This window comes from Lutjanus erythropterus, chromosome 6 (genome assembly GCF_056507025.1).
Source record: "Lutjanus erythropterus isolate fLutEry1 chromosome 6, fLutEry1.hap2, whole genome shotgun sequence".
Lineage (NCBI taxonomy): Eukaryota > Metazoa > Chordata > Actinopteri > Lutjaniformes > Lutjanidae > Lutjanus > Lutjanus erythropterus.
The window spans coordinates 16,743,564-16,761,208 of NC_139322.1; the positions used below are offsets into that span (position 1 = coordinate 16,743,564).

The window sequence follows — 17,645 nt, forward strand, 5'->3', positions numbered from 1 at the left end:
TACAATTGAATTGGAACTGAAATTAATTGCGCTACTGCTTTAAGTTGGGTCAAGGATGTGAGTGCTTCTTCCACCTCCACACACACACACACACACACACACGCAGACTGTAAGAGAGCTGCTAAAAGTTGCTCTGAATGCAGAATATTATATAACGATTTCTGCAAACTCATAGAGCCAGGAGCAGACGGACCATCTCGATAACCTTGCAGGCACTGACTGCGCATATCTGAGCGCCACAGCAGCAGCAGCTTCTTCTTCTTCTCCTCCTCAGCCCGGGCACCATCACGTCCTCATCCGGCAAGGACAGGTCAGGAGGAGAGAGCACATCCTGCTGCTCCGCGCAGCGATGGTCCGCGCGCACATACAGTTCCTATACTGCACCGTCATGACCGGAGAGGAGCAGCCGACGGAGCCCAGAGGCGGCGTCTCTCTGGAAGATACCGCGATGGATGACAAGCCGGTTTAGAAAAGACTAAAGCCACTTCCTGACTAACCCTACCGATCAGACGGAGAACTGCGAGGCTCGGCCGGAGCAGAGCAGAGGAGGAGGCTGGGGGAGAAAAACTGACACGTGGATTACTCCTCCTCGGGCATCAGGAAAAACACACTCCCTCCTCCGTGGCTTCGTGATCATCGCCTGTGATCCTGCGAGTCCAGTCTCACAGGTTATATGGATTCACTCATCGACAACCCCGTGATGTGACTGCGTGGATACTTTAACAGCAGGTTTGGGCTCATTTCCTCCACTGACGTTTACTTTTCTGACTGATCGAAAGTAAACAGGCGAACGAAGCGGTTGAGGGGAGGCTGCTGCTTGTTAGCTCGCGTTGAATGGCAGTTATTCAAAAATATGGCAAGAACTATGGTCCAGATTTGGTCTGTCACAAGGAAAACCATCCGTCTGACAAGATCGGAGTGCCTGGATGTCACAAGAAGTGGCCTGAACACAACACCAACTGGCCCAGGTAACACGTTTACTTCATCCTACAGATATTTATTCAGCAGTGCTGATCGTTTGATCGTGTTTACTCATGTCTTAGCAGCTCAACAGGCTAACTGATTTTTTTCCCAGGGGGCTGCCAGGGAGAAGAACCCGGAAAGTGTGTTTAATCTAATCTTGTTTAACCTAAATCAGTGATAGTTTTGAGCAACTATTTTTCCTGTCATCCGATATTCCGGGCTTTTTTTTTTTCTTGTGCCACCAAACAAAGTGGCTCATCTCATAAGTTGCTGAAATGACACGTATCATTATGGCGCTTGATGGTTCAATAGTCGTCAGTTGTTTGTGCCACACATGTAAAATGCTTTGTGAAGGAGGAAGTAAGTTGTTTCCCTTTATGAAAATGAATGATCATTTTGTAATGTCCTTCTTTTTGAAGATATTGCACTTCTTCCATACAGTTTTATATTTTTTAAAACATTCAATTTAAAGGGGCAATTCACCCCAAAATCAACAACATTTGCGCCTTTAGTTTGTGTGCCTCCACCAACCAGTCAAGTTTCAGTTTGCATCAGAGGTGGGGGACTTGAGTCAGTGACTTGACATAAGTCAGAAATTTGAGGACTTGAGACATGCTCGACTAAGACTGATTAAAGGCTTGACTTTGACCTGGCACTCATGACTTGAGATTCAACTTAGACTTGGCTTGAATTTTCTAGGCCAGCCATTATCCAACTACAGAATGCCAAGGCCCAATTTGTGATCTGAAATTTTTTGGCAGCCCACCCAAACCTGTAATCACAACTCTGATCAACACACGAGACCAGTTTTAATCCGACAGCTCACCAAATACAGTGTCACACCTGTGAAAGTAGGTCAGATAAATCAAGAATATCACGTAATTTAAATGCCATGTCTTTGTTTTATTAGTTCTGATTACTTTTTAAAAATGGATCAAATATTTTATGGTAAATTCAGACTTATAAAATTGATACTTGTGACATCTCAAGACCCACCTGCAGGGCTCTCATGACCCACATTTTGGGAAATAACTGTTCTAGGCAGACCAGCAGAGGCCATAGCACAAGACAGCTGCTCTAGCATGTATGATGCTAGTCCAAAAATGATAAAATACTGATTAATTGTCACAAAATGTCAAATATCAGTAAGCTTTATTAGGTGAGGGTAGGCAGCAATTTCAGCATTTCATTGGCTTTTTTTTTCTTAATAAAACACTCAAATGGATAAATCAATTATCAAAATAGTTTGCAATTAATTGGTCATTTATTTTAATAATTGATTAATCATTGCACCTCTGTTGTCTTTTCAACAGAAATTAATATGACTTGACTTGTGACTTGCTTGACCTGAGCAATGACTTGACTTGCTTGACTTAAAGCAGGGACTAGACTTGATCTCCTTCATTCTCGCCACAGCAACTTGGGACTTGCTTGAGACTTGAGACTTGCAAATATGTGATTTATTCCCTCCTCTGGTTTACATCCATGTCTTTCTATATAATTTACTGAAGACTTGGAAGTAATTTAATACAGAACGTTATGTGTATTTTTATATAAAGTGCCATCACTTCATTTCATTTATCATTTTTATTAGACATTTGTGTGAACTTTTGTCATAATTAGCAAATTAAATCTTGGTTCATAATCAAAACCTAAATAAGAAAAAAACATGTTTTGTGAGGTCACAGTGACCTTTGACCATCAAAATCAAATTAGTTCATCCTTGAGTCCAGATGAAGTTTGTGCCAAATTTGAAGAAATTCTCTTCAGGCATACTTGAGACATCAGGTTCAAAAGAATGGGATGGACAGACAACCTTAAAACATAATGCCTCCAGCAATAAAATACAGATTTTTCCTCTTAGGTCTAATGCTACTTTGCCACATCAATAGTTTTGGTATGACTTGCCAGTCTTGGAGATATTGGGTGTAGGTATGTCTGCTTTCTCTTGAATATAATGACACTTGGCTTGTGATGCTTTATTTACTTTTTTTTTTTTTTTTTACAAACTCAACTGCAGTGGCTCTTTCCAGAAATAATTGCGTGGTTATTCAAGATAATTAACAGAACTTGTTGTGAGCAGTTTCATGTCGGAACAATTGTCTTCCTACCGTCAACTGAATCACCATGTCAAGTCAAAGTTTTTTAATATAACCCAATATCACCAATTACATTTTGCCTCAGGGGGCTTTATAGTCTGTAGAGTGTGTGACACCCTCTGTTCTTTACACCCTTGATTGGCTAATAAAAAACTACTTCTAAAATAACAGGGGAAAAAACTGAAAGAAACCTCGTTAAGAGCCACAATATGCAACAGAGTATTGTGTGTACAGAACAGAACAGCAAAATCACATAAAATACAGAATTTAATGAGAACATTTGTGCTGCATTAAATTGCAAAATACATGTAAAAAAATGTGGACCCAGGATGATATTGAATAACTTCAGGTGTCACAGAAGGACACGTGCATCTACCCATGGACAAGAGGTTACAGCTCATCTGCAGAAGACACCATTATTGTTCACATTCTGGACTGTCATGAGCCTCTCATCCGTAAGCATGTCTGTGTGGTGGTACAGCTGGAAGACAGTAGAAAGAAAATAGTTCTGCATGAAACTGCTCACAACAAAGTCTGTGGATTATCTTGAGTAACCGGGTCATGATTTCTGAAAAGAGACCCTGCTGTTCAGTTTTTCAAATGTATTTTTGGTGCTTTAAGCACCACAAGCCAAATTCCATCGAGTTCTATTATATTAGAAATTGAAAGACATCTGTTTAGCCAGTATCTCCACCCTAAAGTAAACAGAAGCCACTTCATGTTGATAAGACATCCTGTATCAGTGGGTTTTAAGTCCAAAGTTTGTACCCAAATGACGCCTTTCGTCATCCAAAATTGCACACTTGAATCCACGTTCGTCTTCCCTTCCTGTGCAGGCCAGTGGCGAGGGTATGGACAGTGGTGCTGCTGCTCGGGACATGCCTCCTCTACTGCGCCCGCGTGGCGATGCCCATCTGTGCCGTCAGCATGGCTGAGCAGTTCAACTGGAGCAAGAGGGAGTCCGGCATGGTGCTGGGCAGCTTCTTCTGGGGCTACTGTTTCACCCAGGTGTTCGGAGGCTACGTCAGTGACCGGTGGGAAAAATAATTATATAAATAAATAATTAAAATAATAGTTTGATAAGCAGATGGGATTCTCTCGTTTCTGCAGTGATATGAATGCTGACATTGACATCTCTTTTCACTTGGCACCTGTTAAAGATTTCCTGCTCGTCAAGTGTCTTTTGCATGAGAGAGGATTACTGGCAGTGACGCGAACAGGGCCTTGTGTTTGTTCAGTGTGGACAGATAATGTAACGAATGAACTCAGATGTATTCTCTGTGAGCCTACAGGAGGGAACGACATGATAACAAAGTGTCATAAAAAGATAGGCTGTGTGTGTGTTTGAAGAGCTTTATTCCTTCAGGATTTTCACTCCAAAAGTAAATAGTCTGAAATTCTTCCTCAAAACATCCACAGCCCTTTATTTTATTTTATTTTTTAAATGTTTTTTTTTTTTTTTTTTTTTTTAATCATATTGGCAGAATTACTATTTTTCAATGTATTGTTTCAACTAGTGTGGGGATGTAATGAAACCAAAACCTCACGGTATGCTAATACGATAAAAAGTCCGCATTTACCACAGTATTAAAAAACGAAGGAAATGATGACTTAGAAAATTATCTTTATTAAACAATAAGTCTGAAATTGTTCATGTAGTGTTTTTTCTTTTAACTTAAAGTATTTCTGCTTTTCTTCTTTAATAACATAAAATAAAATGAAATAAAATAAAATAAAAGTAGCCAGCCACAAATTGAGCATGTGCAAAAATTAGCATGAATTACATTTGTAACACAAAAACAATGCAGCAGTCAGTTGTAGTACTTTTATAAAATAGATATTGTTGCATTTCAGTACAGTCCTGTTTTTTTTTATTACAATATTAAGATATTGGATATGTTATATACATGTATACATATACATCCCTAGTTACAAGTCATGTAAGAGGCTAAAACTGTGCAACATTTCCAGCCTTTAGGTAACTTAAAACTAATCCCAACAGTTTATGTTCTGTGTCCACAGGGTTGGAGGCGAGAAAGTCCTCTTACTGTCTGCAGCAGCCTGGGGGTCGATGACAGCCTTCACCCCCATCCTGGCCCACTTCTGCTCCCAGCCAATTCTCTCCATGACACTGGCCCGCTTCCTCATGGGCCTGTTGCAAGGTGAGACACACAGCTTTTGAATAGGGTGTGTATGACATGAGTTGCACCTTGAGATTACTGTAAGGTCTGTGAGGTGCAATGTAATTCTCGTAAGGTTTCTGCTCTTTTCAGACCTTGAACAATGGGTATACGCTTTGTTCAGTATTATTCTAAAGTCTGCTGTCTGTGTTCAAGAATTCGATACAGGCAGATAACATGGAGTGTGCTGTCTGCCCTTTCTTTTACGATTAAATGCAATTTGTCACTTTTTTACTGCATAATAAAACCAGTTTTAAAAGCCTTTTAGGAACTAAAGCTGATCTGATTAGAAAGAAATAGCCTGGCATCACCAGACCAATGGAGACATGAGCCTGGCCGATGTGTCTCATTCCCAGGCTGAGAAAGACAGCAAAGTAAAATAGAAAACATTGTCATATTAGAAGGATCACAGCAGGAAATTTCAGACCCTTGTCACTTTGATCTGCAGCCCACAGCTGTGTCTGTTTTGGTAAAAGTACATCGTCAAGTAAGTTTTTATTTAGTGTCACAGGCCTTTTAGTGTTGTGTCCCTCAGGACTTTAAACTGACATTTTTAATTTGCATTTTATCTAAACAGTAAGTGGTGGACTATTTCATTCATTGAGTAACCATATGATATTTACAGACCTACTTTGGTGACAAGTATGAATTACAACATTCTCAGTTTGGGCAGCTTTACTTTGTCTTTTGTTTATTTGGCTTGAGATCAGGAACTAATCTTCTACATAGGCAGGGTGACTTTAAATTACTTTTGGCAGTGAGCTCCTGTTACCAAACACAGGTGTGGACGCTGCTTGATTACACATTTTTCCACACCTGCCAAAGCATTTGCTATTGTTATTCACATCCCTCAGATGCTTGTTTGAGATGAGGCGGCAAATAATCCTGCGTCTGTTTTCTTGTTTGCTCTGTGTGGAATTTCTTTTGATGATGTTCACATTGAAACATTGTGATGGACAATGATGTCATTGCTGGGTTTAGAAGGGTCTTGGTCTCCCCTCAATGACTTGGAGATGTAGTGCAATGAACAACAGCAAGAGCTTATTTTTATTTTCCCTCCACATGTAAAAAACGCAACTCTGTCATCGTGATGGACGATGCCCAACCCAAATTACAGCTCTGGTTGATATAGGGCGACTAGATCCCAACAAGCCAAACGTGGGGCCAAGAGTATGTTTGTGTGGAACAATACTGACAGGGGGTCCAAAATTTTGATATAATATCTAGCTAACTTAAAAAAATCTTTTCTGTTCTTGTTTTGCCATCTGGTTGATTTAGTGGAAAAACAGACTGTGCAGGTTATAGGTTTGGTATGACGTAGGCAGCAAAGCCGGTTGACCCACGTGTGCACAGTTTGATTGACATCAAACACAGCCCTGTGATGACAGCCAGCCCTGCTTTTGTCACAGCCATTGGATAAAAGCCAGATTTTCGAGTGTCTGTTCTTCAGTAGTGTGACTTTTGAGAGCGGTGCAGTCCCATAAACTGGTCACCATAGGTTGGTAATATTAGAGAAACCAGTAAGAACAAGCTAGATTTTGAAAATCAGGTCTCAAATAAACCTGTGTATTGATAAGAATCTGATGATTCAATATGTATCATGATAAAGGGATTACGGGTCAATATTGTGATGTATTGTCATATTAGATAGATAACACTACTATCTAGTGCTCATGTGTTTAAACACAACACAAAATGAACCATCGCCATCATATCACCATACAGGTTTTTGAAAATTGATGTAATATCGCAAAACGTCATATCACGATTCTTAAGTGTATCGATATTTTCTTACACCCCTACTTCCAAAGCCACTGTCTGACTACTGCTAACTGTAACCGACTACCTTATGTGTCGTTGACATGAAAGAAAACACCAAATATTATCACAGTGAACATAAACCATTAACTTGCCTAATGTTAGTACTCACAGCTATCAAGCTGCTCACGCATAATCAGTGCACGGGCAGAGTGCACACAAGGCCACCCAGTCATAGAGTGCTGCAGTAATGAGTACTAAAACCCAGAAATAAGTTAGCATATTAGCTCTGTGGTTCCCTCATCCCTCATGAATTTTGAGGCTTATTTTCTGCACCAATCCAAAACCTAATGGGAAAATCCCTTTTTGTGGAAGGAACCAGACCGATGATAACTTCCAGGTTGGCCTACAAAAATACATCATCCCTGCTGCACTCTATTTCGTTCAGGCCAACTGAATTAACTGGATGGGCTTATTAAAGGCCACAGATGCCATTTTTGATGTATTGATTGCTTTTGGGATATAAAGAGAATTCCAACAAATATATTAAAAATGCTTCTAAATTGTATTATCTACCGCAGCTTTAACCAATTATGTTTTCCCTCCTCATTTTAGGAGTTCATTATCCTTCTCTGGCGAGTCTGTGCTCACAAAAGGTGGTGGAGAGTGAGAGAGGCTTCCTCATGAGCACTGTGGGTAGTGGCTCCTATCTGGGGTGAGTCGAGTGTTGTGCAATAAATGGGAAATGGTGGGAAAGAGATGAGTGTTTCTGCTGCAAAATCACTGTTGTGAGTGCAAAGAGAAGGGGTTCATTTGAAAGCTGTAGATAATGTGTTCCCACAGTCACTTCTAAGAGTGATTTTATTCCCTGCATGCTGATGTGTAGATAGTTTTAGCATAACACCCTGACATTTGTTTGTTTTGATGTTCAGCCCATGCCATTTATGTGTCTAATCCAGTGCTTAACTCTACTGAAGCATCTTCTTGTGACATGTCTTGTTGTTGTTTTTCCAGCACTCTGGTGATCGGAGGGGCTGGCTCCCTCATGTTGGACCTGTACGGCTGGGAGAGTGTTTTCTATGTGTCTGGTCTCCTCTCAGTCCTGTGGGCCTACTGTATGTGGAAATATCTTCTCAAAGGAGAAGGCAAGAGAGGCCTTAACTGTGTCAACAGCATCTGCGGTGTCACTGCGTGCTCCTATCGTGTAGCTGCTTATTTGTATAATTGGAGTCAGTGTCCTCATGTACTGCATGCCCACGTGTCTGTGTTCATCTGTGTTTGCAGGGCCTATCATCACCCTGGAGTCCCTGGGAAGTGGTGGGCCCCAATCCAAACTGTCCAAAAGACATTGGTTACGGCTCCTCAAACAACCTGCAGTCTGGTGAGATAAAGATAAATAAAGTGTGTGTGTGTGTGTGTGTGTGCGTGCAAGTGCAATCTGCTGTGTCTTTGTGTGCATTTCATAAACTGTGTAGCTTTGCTGTTTGTTCTCATATTCAGATAAACGAGCAGCTGTAATTTTTACCTTTTGTCTGACAGAACTTGAGTCAGGAAGTCAGTACTGTAATCATGTGGCTTTATTACTATAACGTTGAAACTCTAGTTTATTGCATGTATTTTCCAATTGTGAGAATATAAGTTTAAACTAGGTTTAAATTGAGGAAATCCAGATCTGCTCTGATGCAGAATTAAGAACTAATAACTTTTCAGTAACATTAGGTTTATTGATGTAAACTGAAATTAAATCAGTTTATTAAGAATAAAATTAATCAATATGAAGATGCTTGCAGGCCGTTTTAATGGATCAACCAGAGTGAAGGAAAAAGGAGACACATTGAAAACTCATTTGAGTTGAGTCTGTCCCTTACCTTTCTTTGAGGAACTTGTTGCTCAATCCATATCAGAAAGGCAGCCATGTTAAAAGTTAAACCTCCTCAAGTCTAAGTTTAAAGTCGGTACTGGATCGCATTTTAATCTTGACATTCACGTTTTGGTGCAACAGAATTAAATTTAATCTAGGTTTGGAGTAAAAACTGAACTGAGGTTTAAATGTAGTCTTTCTTAATGGACTAATTGGACCAGAAAACTGACAGGTGTATTATTGACGGCTGCATTCCACTTAGGGGAGGTCCTTCTAATGTGCATGCTGGTTCACTGTCACTGTAACTGCGACACCAAATGGAACTGAGCCTTAATTATTGTTATTCCTTATTCCTGCTCTGACAAGTCAAAATGTCTGCAGCCATTCCATTTAAGATGGTTTGGTGCAACATAATTTAAAGTTAAGCTGCAATTTAATCTGGTTTGAAAATTAATTGTTGTTTGTGCAACTTAGAAGAATCATTTAACAGAAAGAATGAAGAAATATATAAAACATATCTCAGTCTTCGCAGATCAAACCTGAGTGAGGAGGCTTCTGTTATACAACAGTTTCTGTAGACTAAAATCACGCTTTTATATGTACCAGATTTCAAAATAGCAAACCCAGTCTCTGTTGCCTCAGCTGTCTGTTTCTGCCTCTGATATTGAGTTCTTCCATGTCCTTCCTGTCTCTCCCTATGGCGTAGATATTTATATACTGTAATGCAACTGATATGCTCCAATTCCAGTGACAGGGAGAACCGCAGTGGTTTTATTTGATGTTTCTGATCCACCTTGAGAGTCAGGGATTAGATCATAGTTTGATGGCTGCAGGCTTAAAATATTCACTATTGATGCTTTCAACCACATGCCCAAACACAGATATGATTTAGACAGGAGACTGAAGTCAAACAAGTATCACAAGATTCTGTCAAATCATGGCATGAAATAACTCAGAGAAATATGAGATTGTCTTTACTTTTATTTTGGTATACCTACAGTATGTATCAATATGCGTTCAATGCACCTATTTTCTCTGTCTCTCTCTCTTCATTCCCCGACCAGCGCTGTGATCGTCACGCACCTTTGCACAGCGAGCACCTTCTTCACTCTTTTGTCGTGGCTGCCAACATTCTTTAAAGACACTTTCCCAGATGCCAAGGTAACTAAGCCATTTTTTTTATCCTCCCTTTGATCAAATATTTGACCTCAGGATTACAGAAAAAATGACTTAAGTAAAACAGCCTGGAGGGTTAAAATCAATAAAGAATGGACCTTTATTTAACAAGACTAAGGGGTTGATCAGACAAAGCTACGTGCCGCCACATGCATGGCTGCTTCAAAAATACCTTGGCGAGGTACGTTGGGCAAAACATCTGGTGCACCTGTGGAGTGGGGCTGCGTGCACAGCCAAGCGATCAATAATGATTAATAGAAAAAAAACTGGATTGAATCAGACATTGAGCTGTTGCCTTTACTGTGCTACTGGATGAGGAGGGGAAAAAGCCCAAGGTTTTGGGTTCATGATATCAACATCTTGTCCGCATTTGCTGTTGTCCAACCATTTGTATCACATCTACTGGCATCAAAATTAAGAGCCTATCTGAGCCTGTCATGTCACTGATCGGAGACAGCCAGGAGTTTGCAGTCGGTGGAGAGAAACTGCAGTGCCAGGCTCTAAAAACTGCAGCTGCCTTGATCATGTGAGGTTATCGTTGCCCATGTGCGCATGACGTCAGAGTAAGTCGGGTTCAAGTTGGACACATTGTCTATAAAATGTCAAACTCACAACAAAATACGCGCCAGTCCAGTAGGTGGCTTTGTCCCACCGAGGGCACTAGATGAAAAGTCAGGGGATCATCAAAGTCATTGAGATTCATTGTTTGTAACCATGAATGTCTGAACAAAATTTCATGAGTCTATCCAATAGTTGCTGACAGATTTCACTAAAAAACAAAAATGTCAATCAGCTGATGGCTCCAGAGAAAAAGTCAGGGGATCACCAAAGTTAATAGGGTTTGTCCTCTGAGGACCATGAATAACTGTAGGGAAATTTCGTCACAATCCATCTTCTATGTGATGAAATATTTCAGTCTGAAGCAAAAAGCGACCGACCAACCCAGTAAACAACAACTGAACAAGTAGCTAACACACTGCGAGAAACCACCTGACACTTGGATGTTCCCTGCTGTTCCGGGTCAAGTTCATTTTGCCCATACAACATGTCATCCCTGCAGGGTTGGGTGTTCAATGTCATTCCCTGGTTGGTGGCCATACCCTCATCCCTCTTCAGTGGCTGCCTGTCTGACCACCTCATCAGTCAAGGTAGGGGCATCAGAGGAGCAGAAATCAGAATTTATCTGATAAAGCAGCTGTATAACTGATTGTCTTAACCTTCCTCCTGATCTCCACAGGCTTCGACACAGCCTCAGTGAGGAAGTTGATGCAGGTACGATATCTGACAGTTGCCTTGTTATTCTGCATGTGTGTTATCTGTTTAGTCTCATTGTGGATTTTCCTCCATTTAGTCTAAAATGTGTAAATGTCCTCTTTCCTCTTTACTCTTGTACATAATGAATTAATGCGTAATTATGTCAAATTTTGATGTATGTGTCTATGCGTGTATTCATTCCTCTGTTAGTTTTTCTCCATGGGTGTGTCCAGTGTGTTTACTCTTCTCCTGTGTGGCAACACCACCTTCCCCTGGGCTGTAGCATTTGTGTCTGCCACCATGGGCCTCACCACCTTCAGTCACAGGTACTGGCACCTAACATGTCCTCACACTCCGTCTCTCGCCCTGACACCAGCACCTTTTTTTAGATTAAATGTGGTGTTCGCCAACGGTCAGCTTGTCAGTTTCGTGTTGCTGTTTTGTTTTTTCATACGCTCCCTCTTGGTGATACCATTTGAAACCATTACATTCAGTTACATCGCATTGAGGACAACACCACTGAGACATTAACATGCTAAATATCACACCACCTCTTTCAGTCAACAAATATTTTTGTCCCAAATTATGCTGTTGGGCCTACAAAGATGCACCAAGTTTAACCAGGGATGAGTTGGCAGCATCTCTGCCTATATTTAGACCTGCAGTTATAAAGTTTGGTTTGCTGTTTGACCCACACAGAGCCTCTGATTCATTGAATTTCCTTCTGATTTGAAGTCTTGCTTTAACTACATAAGGGAAATTCCCAGAAGTAGAACCAAATTAGTCTGTATTTGTCCAAGGAAAGGTTATGCCTACTAAAACTGGTCATTAACATGTACTTTGATTCTTAATAAAGCTACACAAATTTCAAAAAACTTAGGCAAACATCACTCAAAAGGAAGTAAAAAGTGCATTTGTTGTGGACTGTTTTCAAGTAAAGATTAATACACAGTTGATGTGCTAGTGGTATTTATGGTAGTAAGTCTGTGTATGTGGGATTGACTCAAAATAAACTACACTATCTGTGTTGATAAGAAAGGAACATGTCACCCATCGCAACGGTGTGTCTCATTTATGTGTTTTTGATAGTTTTTGGACAACAGTTGAGCTCTATGACACAGACAAACAAGATCTAACAAGCTGTGGCTGCTCAAACAAAATTCAGTTAAGGGATCAATTCACTGTGGGTTTTGGGCTTTTCATGACATTTGTGAAAATAAGAAAAAAACATAATATCACTAGACATTTTCATTTAAACTCTTGAGTGTACGACACTCTTTTTATGTGAAAGTAAATGCACGGTCGCATACAAAGACAGGGTGGGTGAACAATTATGGGTGAGTCTCTTGACAGAGGCAGAAGCAAACAATGACAGAACTTGAGTGCAAATATGAGGAAGCTGGGTGGTGTAATGATAAGATAAAAGAACACAGATTAACTGACTTTCTGTTACTGTATGACTTCACAGTTTGTTACTTTGTCCATGTTTGGAGCTTTTTTTTCTTTCTCGTTTCATTGTGATATTTTAAATGTTGCCTTTAACTTTGAATTTTCTCCTTTTTGGGCAGTTTATCTTTTATTTTGAATTGAAGCACATGTTAGAAATACAGGTCTTAATCTTTTGAAACACAGTAGCTGGTCTCAAAGTTAATGTTTTCTAAGGGTCTTTATTATTCACATACTGTATATAATGCTATAAATTGTGTAAAAACTTTACTGATGTTAAAAAAATGCAAAGTTATACTAATATTTCTGTCTCTAAGTATTGATCAGGATAGAAGGATATTTTATTTCACATTTGTGGATCCACAGTAATACTATTTTTACTTACTTTCTAAACAAATGAAAATGAAAAAGAAGAATTTGGTTGATCCATTATCTAAGTGTGATCTAAAATGTTTCCTTTCATCTGTTTATGGCTAAAGAAAAATAAGAACAACAAAAGAGTTTCTGCCAGGGTAATCTTACTGGATAAGTTCCTTAATATTTTTTTATCTGTGAAACTGGTAAAAAAAGAAAAGGAAAAAAAAGAAAAATGTTTTGGCAGATGAAAAGTTTTTTGCCTCTTTTTGTCAAGATATGCTGACTTTGTTGTATTTCAGCCACAAGAAGCTGCAGTGCACCATTGCCCCATGAGCAAAATAGAACTAAAAGCATTTATTAATTTCTTCCAGGTGAATTTTAATTTCTCCAAGCACTCTAATCACATATATTGTTTGCTTATAAATAATATTTATTTATTTATTTATTGCCAAATTAGTATTACAACCCCAAAGACTTAAAGAAATTATCCTGACAAAATAATAATAATATTAATTCACTTATCACAGGGCGCCCTGGTTGCTCAGTTAGTATAGCGTGCATGGCATGTACAGAGGTTGAGTCCTCTGCAGTGGCACAGGTTTGATTCCAACCTGCAGCCCTTTGCTGTGTGACTTCACATTCCAGACTTCATGTCTATTCAAGAAACAATATAGATACAGTCAGTGGTGGGCTAGGAACAGACTGTCCATGATGCGTTTATTTTCTCTTCTGATGTGGTTGTAATGTTTTTATGGTTGCTATTCATCAGGCTGATTATTGTTTTTAGTTTGAGGGAATTCAAGACATGCAAGGGGTCAGTTTAGCCTTATTAGATGAAATGGCTAATGACATGTATTTCTTTTGCAGTGGTGTATCTGTAAATGTTCAAGATCTTGCTCCTTCCTGTGCCGGTGCTTTATTTGGTAAGTTTAAAAAAAAACAATAGAAAAAAGAAACCTCACTAATACGAACATTTCAGTGCTGACCTGATAATTTTTTTAAACCACGGGTGAAATTTTAATGAGGTTTTTCAAAATTTTTTTTGTGTGTGTCTGCATTTATTTTACAGGTGTTATGAATACATGCGGTGCTTTCTTAGGTGAGTTTGTCTAATTTCAGAGAGAATGAATGTCTGTGATGAATCTTTCACCAGCAGTTGCTAAATTCCTGTTTTCTGTGAAATGAAATAATTCATTCACTTCTCTAAGATCAGACTTTGAGCTGACATGTTTGCTGTCAGTCACGCCAGCTCCTATGTGCCATGCATATTTCATCAAGGGAGCAGAATGGAGTTTGTCAGATGAATAATATAGGGAAGATAGTCTGACAGTCAGTGGTCCTGTGAGGGATGTGTAATGGACCATGAAATCTTCCCTGCAGAAGTGTGTTTGTTTATATCTTCATGTGTTCCTCTGCAGGGGTCCTAATGGTGTATTTCTCGGGGTATCTCATCGAGGCCACAGGCTCGTGGGCGACTGTGTTCGCCCTCATCACCACAGTCAACCTGCTAGGCCTCTGCACCTTCCTGGCCTTCGCCGAGGCCCGCCGGGTTGACATTGACTCCAGTAAGGGCCGCCACCACAACATCCACATCTAACTCATCAGAGGGACTAGGATGCTATTCCCAAGGGAGAGTCGACCTTCCTGGGCATCCAGTGGCTTGGAGAACATAGGAGAACTAGCCATTGGATGAATAGATAGTGGCACAGGATAAAGAACAAAAACTCTGTGTCTGGTTGAGGAACACTACAACAGTTACTGAAAAGCACACAGCAGAGCCGGCACAATGTTACTGGAAAATCTCGTGGAGCTGGAGCGCTGAATCCTAGAAAAACACAGCTGCGATAGAGGATGCTTCACTTCAGGCTGGAATGAGAAATAAAGGTTACAGGGGGGGAAAAAAGTCGACACTACCTCCAGGTCCCAGCTTGTGCAGCGTGTGGTGGTTAAACAGTCGCTGGGCTGCTGTTTACGCTTGTTATTTGTTCCAGAATGTGTTACTTAGAGATAGTCCAGGCATTTAACCCCCAAGTGTGGGTCAACCTCACACAAATTGCAACATAAACAAACTCAGCAGAGTTTTTGTCTTCAATATGTCCTCAATGAGAGAAAGAAAAAGTCTTAAGGAATCGTAAGAAAGGAAAATGTTGAAAATCACCTAAATATGATCCTACCAAAAAATGCCTTATTTTGAGAAAAAAAAGGGTGATCATCACACAAATTACATCAGACAATCTGATAAATGTTTATTACTCATTACAGTCTCCTCTATAATATAGGAATTCTAAGAGATCCAAGTGGTGATTCAAAGGTGTTTCTTAACCATACACAGGTACCACTTTTTTGCTTCCTAAAAATAATAATTTAAATCAACTTGTTGATTAATCTGTTGTTCATTTTCTCAGTTAATCATTTAGTTGTTTCATCTATAAAATGTCAGGAAATGTTGAAAAATGTCTGTTAGTGTTTCCAGAAGCCCAAGATGACATCCTGAAATGTCTTGGTTTGTCCACTCAAAGATATGCAGTCTACTGCTACTACTGGAATAAGAAAACAGACAAAAATGTTGGCATTGATTAATTGATTATTGATTAAATTATTTAAATGTCACATAAAATAGCACTTTTATGTTACTTTCAAAATATTTGTGACTGCCAAATTGGCAGTAATCAGCATAAATGTTGGCAATGATGAACATAATCATGTTAGCTTTTCAGTAAAATGTGTTTTCTTTATAAAGATATTGCAAGAAAACAAAGCTATTGGTTATTTTGACCCACTTATTTATCCGAGAGCCTCATTTTAAACAGTTTCTGGTTGATTGTGGACAACACTGAACCCTTTGTGTGGACAGCAGACAAGAAGGCACGCATAAATCCATTTTTAACCTGATGGGCCCAATGGGAAATAGTGGCATCACCAGTGTCAGTATTTTTCAATACTTTCTCCTACTTAGATTCCTTCAGACTTCTGATGTGTTATAAATGTTATATTTATGAGACTAGAAAAGTTGAAAGAATTTTTGTTGCAATTTGTTTGTCATATAATGACTGGAATGTCATGGAAATTGTTATCCGCTGTGTGTGTTTGTGAGTGTGTGAGAGGAGCTGTGCTGGTGATGGATGCGTTAGTCTCAGGAGCTCTCTGACAGTTGTGACAGACCAAGGTGGTGTGTTGTCCCCCCGCGGGGATGAGCGGGAGGTGGTGACGCAGGGAGGGTCCAGCCTCCCGTACCGGAAGTCTTTTTTTAGCACGCCCCACTCACCCATCTCTGAGTGAACTGTCTGAGTGACACCTCATTAGCCAGCCACTAATTACTTGGCAGACACTCTAATGTCCCATACGATTTACCTTCCATAGTCCCCATCTCCATGGTTACAAACTCATCTCATCGAGGGGGTGAAAGGGGTCATGGGAACCTTCATGGCAACAAGGCTTTTTCTGGGTGCGTTCTCTCTGTTTGTAATCTCGAAGAATGTTTCGAGGAGGAAGACCAAAGGTTATTGATTATTTTTGTTTTCTTTCTATGTGATTGCATGTTATATAAATACCTCACTTAATTATTTTGAGTACTTATATATTTATATGGCTTAATTTTTTTTGGCAATTAAATTTTTTTTTTAGAAATGAAATATGTTAAATTAGAAACAGAAAAAGAAATATTTATTAGGTAAGATGACAGAAATCATATTAAGTTATCAAAAGTGTCATGCAGTATGAATTTATACACCTAATACACCTTTCTGCAAGTCTAACTTCCTCATTCTTCTTCTCTGATCTGCACTTTTCTGTTCATCTCCTCAGACAGGTTTGGTAGAATGAAACTTGCTTATATTATTATCCTAGTGAAAGCTGCATATGCAGGCCACCCTAATGATCACACTTGACATCACTGTTACCTAGGCGCTAGTCAGGAAGTGATGTCATTATTTGGGAAAGGCGAGAGGAAACAGGATGGGAGGGAGCACATTCACTTGGTGTTTTAATTACCAGAGTCTCCAGGTTGCATCCTGACATGATGACTGTTGAGTGTCAGGTGAAAGGATTAGAAATGATCTCCTGGGTTCAGTACAGTTGAGAAACTGGATTTGGTGCATTTATGTTAGAAAACAGTAGCAACAGGAAGCTGGCTGCAGAGCTCTGGCTGAATGATGGATTGATTGTTTGTAGCAGTTAGCATTTACATTCACTGCACAGCTTTACAGTCAATATTTCATTTACAATCTTGACGCTTACTTGACACATTTGCCTGAGAGTTCCCCTCAAAATCAAATTCAAACTGTCCTTTTGAATCTATGCATTTATTATTTTGTGCCTGATTTAAGCAATGAGAGGATTGTAAGATATGCTCACTGTGATCACACAGTGTTCCTGATCATTGCCATTGCTACTTTTTTTTTTTGCTCTCTTTGTCGGAGCTCTGTAGCTTTTGTGCGATTGGTTTTGAGTTATTATAATAGTATGGAAATTATTTTTGTTACTCACATGTTTGATTTTGTATAAACACGTGGGAGTGTAACCTTTGGGTAAATATTTAGTCAGTACAGATCT

The 17,645-nt window shown here is 39.6% G+C and overlaps 1 protein-coding gene across 1 annotated transcript; it reads left to right on the plus strand.

The window, feature by feature from the left end:
- Nucleotides 1-146: 146 nt before the first annotated feature.
- slc17a9b (solute carrier family 17 member 9b) lies at nt 147-15,550 on the plus strand. Its single transcript, XM_084720905.1, has 13 exons — nt 147-968; nt 3,899-4,096; nt 5,085-5,224; nt 7,616-7,715; nt 8,015-8,145; nt 8,285-8,381; nt 9,926-10,022; nt 11,098-11,185; nt 11,275-11,309; nt 11,502-11,617; nt 13,962-14,017; nt 14,164-14,193; nt 14,513-15,550. The coding sequence occupies exons 1-13, from the start codon at nt 835-837 to the stop codon at nt 14,689-14,691; spliced, it is 1,401 nt and encodes a 466-aa protein (XP_084577031.1). The 5' UTR covers nt 147-834; the 3' UTR covers nt 14,692-15,550.
- The last annotated feature ends 2,095 nt before the right edge of the window (nt 15,551-17,645 follow it).

What these genes read in the sequence shown, in the direction of transcription:
- slc17a9b (XM_084720905.1), top strand. Translation starts at nt 835, where the DNA reads ATGGCAGTTATTCAAAAATATGGCAAGAACTATGGTCCAGATTTGGTC. An exon ending in ATATCTTCTCAAAGGAGAAG is followed by an intron (nt 8,146 to 8,284) that starts GCAAGAGAGGCC and finishes CTGTGTTTGCAG; the next exon opens with GGCCTATCATCACCCTGGAG. An exon ending in CTGTGCCGGTGCTTTATTTG is followed by an intron (nt 14,018 to 14,163) that starts GTAAGTTTAAAA and finishes TTTATTTTACAG; the next exon opens with GTGTTATGAATACATGCGGT.